At 45.9% G+C, this 7,852-nt stretch overlaps 1 protein-coding gene across 1 annotated transcript in view; it reads left to right on the top strand.

The window, feature by feature from the left end:
- CES5A (carboxylesterase 5A) overlaps nucleotides 1-7,852 on the top strand; it is a 37,188-nt gene that overhangs the window by 8,733 nt on the left and 20,603 nt on the right. The window contains exons 4-5 of the mRNA XM_011971932.1: nucleotides 3,842-3,975; nucleotides 6,034-6,187. Of these exons, the coding sequence (XP_011827322.1) occupies nucleotides 3,842-3,975; nucleotides 6,034-6,187 (288 nt within the window). The remainder of the gene's footprint in view (nucleotides 1-3,841; nucleotides 3,976-6,033; nucleotides 6,188-7,852) is intronic.

Genomic DNA, 7,852 nt, shown 5'->3' on the forward strand with positions numbered 1-7,852 from the left:
TTTTATCAGAGACTAGGATTGCAACCCCTGCCTTTTTTTGTTTTCCATTTGCTTGGTAGATCTTCCTCCATCCCTTTATTTTGAGCCCATGTGTGTCTCTGCATGTGAGATGGGTCTCCTGAATACAGTAAACTTGACTCTTTATCCAATTTGCCAGTCTGTGTCTTTTAATTGGACCATTTAGTCCATTTACATTTAGGGTTAGTATTGTTATGTGTGAATTTGATCCTGTCATTATGATATTAGCTGGTTATTTTCCTCATTAGTTGATGCAGTTTCTTCCTAGCGTCGATGATCTTTACGATTTGGCATGTTTCTGCAATGGCTGGTACCAGTTGTCCCTTTCCATGTTTAGTGCTTCCTTCAGGATCTCCTGTAGGGCAGGCCTGGTAGTGACAGAATCTCTAAGCATTTGCTTGTCTGTAAAGGATTTTATTTCTCCTTCACGTATGAAAGTTAGTTTGGCTGGATATGAAATTCTGGGTTGAAAATTGTTTTCTTTAAGAATGTTGAATATTGGCCCCCGCTCTCTTCTGGCTTGTAGAGTTTCTGCTGAGAGATCTGCTGTTATTCTGATGGGCTTCCCTTTGTGGGTAACCCGACCTTTTTTTCTGGCTGCTCCTAACATGTTTTCCTTCATTTCAACTTCAATGAATCTGACAATTATATGTCTTGGAGTTGCTCTTCTCGAGGCGTATCTTTGTGGCGTTCTCTATATTTCCTCTAGTTGAATATTGGCCTGCCTTGCTAGGTTGGGGAAGTTCTCCTGGATAATATCCTGCAGAGTGTTTTCCAACTTGGTTCCATTCTCCCCATCAGTTTCAGGCACACCTATCAGATGTAGATTTGGTCTTTTCACATAATCCCATATTTCTTGGAAGTTTTGTTCATTTCTTTTTACTCTTTTTCCTCTAAACTTCCCTTCTCACTTCATTTCATTCATTTGGTCTTCAATCACTGATACTCTTTCTTCCAGTTGATTGAGTCAGTTACTGAAGCTTGTGCATTTGTCACCTGGTTCTCGATTCATGGTTTTCATCTCTATCAGTTCGTTTATGGACTTCTCTGCATTGATTATTCTAGTTATCCATTCTTCCATTATTTTTTCAAGGGTTTAATTTCTTTGCTCTGGGTACTTAGTTCCTCCTTTAGCTCTGAGAAGTTTGATTGTCTGAAGCCTTCTTCTCTCAACTCGTCAAAGTCATTCTCCATCCAGCTTTGTTCCATTGCTGGCGATGAGCTGTGTTCCTTTGGAGTGGGGGATGTGCTCTGATTTTTTTGAATTTCCAGTTTTTCTGCACTGCTTTTTCCCCATCTTTGTGGTTTTTATCTGCCTTTGGTCTTTGATGATGGTGACATACTGATGGGGTTTTGGTGTGGGTGTCCTTTCTGTTTGTTAGTTTTCCTTCTAACAGTCAGGACCCTCAGCTGCAGGTCTGTTGGATTTTGTTTGAGGTTCATTCTAGACCCTATTTGCCTGGGTATCAGCAGCGGAGGCTGTGAAAGATAGAATATTGCTGAATAGTAAGTGTTGCTGTCTGATTCTTGCTCTGGAAGCTTCATCTCAGAGGTGTACCCAGCTGTGTGAGGTGTGAGGTGTCAGTCTGCACCTAGTGGGGGATGTCTCCCAGTTAGGCTACTCAGGGGATCAGGGACTCACTTGAGCAGGCAGTCTGTCCGTTCTCAGATGTAAACCTTCATGCTGGGAGAACCACTGCTCTCTTCAAAGCTGTCAGACAGGGGCATTTACATCTGCAGAGGTTTCTGCTGCTTTTTGTTTCACTATGCCCTGTCCCCAGAGGTGGAGTCTACAGAGGCAGGCAGGCCTCCCTGAGCTGTGGTGGGCTCCACCCAGTTCAAGCTTCCCTGTGGCGTTGTTTACCTACTTAAGCCTCAGCAATGGCGGCCGCCCCTCCCCCAGCCTCGCTGCTGCCTTGCAGTTAGATCTTAGACTGCTGTGCTAGCAATGAGGGAAGCTCTGTGGGCGTGGGACCCTCTGGGCCAGGCGTCGGATATAATCTCCTGGTGTGCCATTTGCTAAGACCCTAGGTAAAGTGCAGTATTAGGGTGGAAGTTATCCTATTTTCCAGGTGTTGTGTGTCTCAGTTTCCCTTGGCTAGAAGGGAATTCTCTTCCCCTCTGCACTTCCCAGGTGAGATGATGCCTCGCCCTGCTTCAGCTCTTGCTGGTTGGGCTGCACCCACTGACCAGCACCAACTGTCCGACATGCCCCAGTAAGACGAACCTGGTACCTCAGTTGAAAATGCAGAAGTCACCCGTCTTCTGTGTCGCTCACACTGGGAGCTGGAGGCTGGAGCTGTTCCTATTTGGCCATTTTAGGCGCACTCTCTTTTTTCAAAAAGGATAATTTTATCCTCCAACTTTTCTGTTTATAATTAAGACAGTCAGGTAATCATGTTAAGTGTTTCATTTAAGAATATAAAATATCCCTATGTCAGTGAGTGGGGGAAAGGCATATTCTATTTTTTTAGCCAAACCCTCGCATCCTCTTCCATTCCCCATGCCTCTGCCAGGGGAAGCTGGCTGTCTTGTATCATAACAGTAATGTCTATTAAATGCTTGCTGTGTACCAGGCACAGTACATCACCTGATTTAACTGGGTAAGGACGATTTGGACCCATTCCACAGATGGAGAAGATGAGGCAGAGGAAGGGCATAAATGACTTGCTCCATGTTGTACACACAGTAGGCGCTAGATTCTGGCACCAAAGAAAGCACTTTGTCTACCTCCCCTTTCTTCTGTGGCTTTCTTCTCTTTACCTGCCCCAAAGGCTGTAATCTCTAATATGACCTCAAGAAAGAGAATGGAAGGGATTTGTTATTAAATGTATAAATAGAGATAATGCCACTTGAATAATGTCTTATGTTTCCTGGTCCCAATTTTTCTAATCAATACAATTTTTACTCTTCCCGGTTTTTTTTTCTTTTTTGGGGGGAGGTGGGGGGCGCAGACAGAGTCTTGCTATGTTCCCAGGCTGAAGTGCAGTTGTGCAAACTTGGCTCACTGCAACCTTCGCCACCCAGGCTCAAGGGATTCTTGTGCCTCACCCTCCTGATTAGCTGGGATTACAGGTGCCTGCCACCATGCCCGGCTAATTTTTGGTTTAGTAGAGACAGGGTTTCACCATATTGCCCAGGGTGTTCTCAAACTCCTGAGCTCAGGCAATCTGCCCACATCAGCCTCCCAAAGTGCTGGGATTACAGGCATGAGCCACTGCGCCTGACCTTTCTTCTTTCTCTTCTTTCTTTCTTCATTTTTCATCCTTTCTCCTTCTCCTTCTCCCTTCCTCCTCCTCTTTCTTCTCCTCCTCCTCCTCTTTTCCTCCCCCTCCACTCCCATCACCTCCTCCATTCTCTTTTTCTCCCCTTCCCTCCCCTCCCTTCCTCTCCTCTCTCTGAGAGCTTTTCTCTGAAACACCTTGAGCTGCTTTTGCTCTTATACATGCTTACAATGTTTCCATCTTCCTGTGGGTCACAGGCTCACTGGTATTTAGTGAGCTATTTCTGAGCACTTGAAACTTGAAATGTGCTATTGCTCATTGTTCTATGAGCTTTAGATGCAGAATTTTGTTTAAACCTCATGATAACTTCATTAGTGAGATACTTTCCTTCTTCACATTTTACAGATAAGAAAAATGAGCTTTAGGCTAAGTAATCTTCCCAAGGTCACACAGCTGGTCAGTGGCAGTGGGAGTCAAAACCTCGTACCCCGCTTAGCAAGTGGGACATTTCTATTTGGTGTTAAGAACGTGTGCCTCACCTGCATGGGGAGGGGAGGTGGTGCCTCCTGGTTGACTGGACACTCCTCTCCCCTCCTCAGGTCTTGGTGTGGTTCCCAGGGGGTGCCTTCAAGACTGGCTCAGCCTCCATCTTCGATGGGTCCGCTCTGGCTGCCTATGAGGACGTGCTGGTTGTGGTCATCCAGTACCGGCTGGGAATATTTGGCTTCTTCACGTGAGTCTCTCCAAGTAATCGACACCCCAGATCCCCAAGGAGCAGGCATGCAGTAGCCGGAGACAATGCCGAGCGACCTAAGAACGAGTGAACCTTGAATGCCAGGCTGTACATAGAGTTTGGGCTTTATCCAACACAGACTGAGGGGCCAGGATTACCTTTCTCAGAGTAGTTTACCAGGAATCTCACTCTGAAGCCGAGTGGAGGGTGAGCCAGGGGTGTCCAGCTGCAGATGGGGAGCCCCACTGGGAGGCACTGTCTTGATGCATGCCATGGGGTCATTCAAACACAAAAGCAATAGCTAACATGTATATAACATGTATGTTTGACATGCTTATTGTCTGCCTGGCGCTGTCAATCTTCACAGCCATGTGGAGTGGGCACTATCATTATCCCCATTTTAGATGTGAGAACCATTGAGGCAAAGCAGGTTAAGTGACTTGCCCAAGGTCACCCATATAATAAGTGGCCAGACTGTGAATCCCGTGCTCGAGGCTGAGATGGTAACCATTAAGGTATAATGCTTCTCAGGATAAACAGAGATGAAGAAACGGGGTCCAGGGTGGGAGCTACAGTAGAACGGAGGTGAAATTGGCAGGGCTTGACTCTTGACCAGATGCAGGGTCCTGGGAGAGAGAAGGTGGAGTCAGAGCCAGCTCAGTGGTCACGGACAGTGGAGGGGACCAGGGGAAGGAGCAGTCTGGGGAACTGGAAAATGGAGGGGAGTAGAATGTGCCCCAGGATGACGTGCATATATGGTGTGCACTGCATGCATGCTTTCAGTCTAGACATTTCTTTGGTTCTATGGCATTTCCACTTGTTTCATTTGTCCTCCCATTAATTCAATCCTGGAAAACATGCAATTGGCAGGGGGAGCAGGATTGGGGCGTGGGATCCCAAAACTGCAGCTTTCTAGCTCTTGGGCAAGGGGGTTTAACCTCTCTGTGCCTGAATTAAAGAGTTGATGTATCCATTGGTGTCCTGACAGCAGGCTCACAGGTTTAGTGGAAGGGAGTTGGCATGAGCTGCTATTGTGGAAAAAAGCAGCCTCTGCCCAAACACTTCCCATCAGAGATGGAGCATGGGGTGGTGGGATAAACATCGCAGTCTCTCTCTAGCCCACCCTCATGGCACACAGCTGAGGCCTGGGTGATGCCATTCCTAGAGGTCAGCTTTTCGGGGGCAGGGCAGAGAAGGGTGGAGAAGACCCAAAGAAGCAAAGGGAGAAAAACCAGCACCACCTACAACATAGCTGTGAGGGTTGTAGGATTATTAGCCTTAAAGCCCTTCGAACAGTGTCCTGTACTTGCTGCAGCTGCTGTTGTTGTGTTGTTTTGTTTTGAGACGGCGCTCTGTCTCCCAGGCTGGAGTGCAGTGGCACAATCTCGGCTCACTGCAAGCTCCTCCTCTCGGATTCATGCCATTCTCCTGCCTCAGCCTCCTGAATAGCTGGGACTGTAGGTGCCTGCCACCACTCCCAGCTAATATTTTTGGTTTTTTTTGTTTTTTGTTTTTTCAGTAGAGATGGAGTTTCACCGTATTAACCAGGATGGTCTCGATCTCCTGACCTTGTGATCCGCTCGCCTCGGCCTCCCAAAGTGATGGGATTACAGGCGTGAGCCACCGCGTCTGGCTTGTTATTGTTATTATGACTAACATTAATTTAGTTTCATGGAAAATTCTGTGCCCAGGAAACCCTTGCTTTCTAGTACAGACCAACTCTCAGGATCGGATTCTTGGATTCCAGACCAGCCTGGGCAACATAGGATTCATGGATTGGGATTCATGGATTCTGAGGAGCCCATGAATACTTGAAATTGCACCTACAATATTGTATGTGCATTTCTTCTCAGGTGCATAGCTTTCATCAAATTCTCCAAGAAATCCAAATCCCAGCAAAGCATGAGAACTGAGCCCAGTTTCCCCAGCTCCTCCAGGCCTCTGACTCTCAGTCCCCTCCCCACTGATGCCTGCCCACAACCTCTGCAGAGAACTTCCAGGGCAGTGGGAAACACACCATGGCTGACTGAGAATTCTCACCCTGCCTCTTGTCCTCAGCACATGGGATCAGCACGTGCCGGGGAACTGGGCCTTCAAGGACCAGGTGGCTGCTCTGTCCTGGGTCCAGAAGAACATCGAGTTCTTCGGTGGGGACCCCAGCTCTGTGACCATCTTTGGCGAGTCTGCGGGAGCCATAAGTGTTTCTAGCCTTGTGAGTTCTTTGCTTTGTGATTTGAATGAATCTCAGTGCAGGAGGTTCCAAAAATGATGATGAATTATTAACATTTGATTGGTGCCTTCATGTTGAGCAAACACTTTAATACACATTGTCTTCTTCAAGCCTCACACACCCATTATGAGTTAGGGGCTCAGTCTAATTTCACAGACAAGACAGTGTCATTGGGAAAGTTTAAATAAATCACCTGAGGTCACAGAGTGAGTAATAATTTGAGGGAAAATCCCTTGTATTTGTAGAGGAGAAACCCTAGTATTCAATCACCAGAGTGGTAATTACTTGTTTAATAGGAAACTCAGCTAAGGCATTAAATGCCAAAAGATGCATATAAATATTTTATTTTAATTTAAACCATAAAATGTATATTCCCTCACCAACAGTTTGATATGGGGCCTTATGTTTGCAGAGTTGGTCTGCCGACTCGAGTTCCAACATGGATTATCTTGCATAAACCACCCGCAAAATTCGCTGTCCTCAAATTGCAGTTTCTTTACAGTGGGTGCAAACTTAAAGATGCATGCAAAGCCGCCTGATTTTAGTGCATTTGGGATTTTTATACTTTTCCTGCAAATATTTTACTTCTTTCTTGTCCACGCACGATTTGACAGTAATATATATATTATATATCTATATATCTATATATATAGATACATAGATATCCGTATAGTATATATATACATACACACACATATATGGATTTTTGTTTTGATTTGTTTTGAGATGGAGTTTCGCTCTTGTTGCCCGGGCTGGAGTGCAATGGCGCAATCTAGGCTCACCACAACCTCCGCCTCCCGGGTTCAAGCAATTCTCCTGCCTCAGACTCCTGAGTAGCTGGGATTACAGGCATGTGCCACCATGCCTGGCTAATTTTGTATTTTTAGTAGAGATGGGGTTTCTCCATGTTGGTCAGACTGGTCTCGACCTCCCGACCTCAGGTGATCCACCTGCCTTGTCTTCCCAAAGTGCTGGGATTACAGGCATGAGCCACCGTGCCCGGTGACAGCAATATATTTTTTTGGGACAAGGTCTCACTCTGTTGCCCAGGCTGGCAAGCAGTGGGTGATCATAGTTCATTGCAGACCAAACTCTGGTCACAAGCAATTGTCCTGCCTCAGCCTCCCAAGGAGCTAGGACTAAAGGCATGGGCCACCTCGCCCAGCTAATTTTTTTTTTTTAATTTTTTTAGAGATGAGGTCTAGCTGTATTGGGCTATATTGCCCAGGATGGTCTTGAACTTCTGGGCTCAAGTGATCCTCTTGTTTTGACTTCCCAAATTGCTGGGATTATAGACATGAGTCACTATGCCTGACCTGACGCAATATTTTTTAGCCATCTTTTATCAAGAATTTTTTTCCAGACATAATTTGATTTTCTTTTTACACATACAGTTCATTTGTTCTCATGATATTTCATTGATTATGTAATTACAATAACAAGTGCAAATGACAAAACAGGTTTGGAAGCGAACAAACCTGATTCTTGCCAAGAAACTGGTGAGAAGAGAAATGTACAGAGGTGCTAGAAAAAGGCCCACTGGCTCAGTGGTCAGCATTTCCTTGGCATCAGTTGGCAAGTTAATTGCAGCAATCAGTGACATGGTGGTGAGTTAAGAAAGCTTCTGCTGAATAGCACTTGACAATA

The sequence above is a fragment of the Mandrillus leucophaeus genome, unplaced genomic scaffold (genome assembly GCF_000951045.1).
Source record: "Mandrillus leucophaeus isolate KB7577 unplaced genomic scaffold, Mleu.le_1.0 Scaffold125, whole genome shotgun sequence".
Taxonomy (NCBI): Eukaryota; Metazoa; Chordata; class Mammalia; order Primates; family Cercopithecidae; genus Mandrillus; species Mandrillus leucophaeus.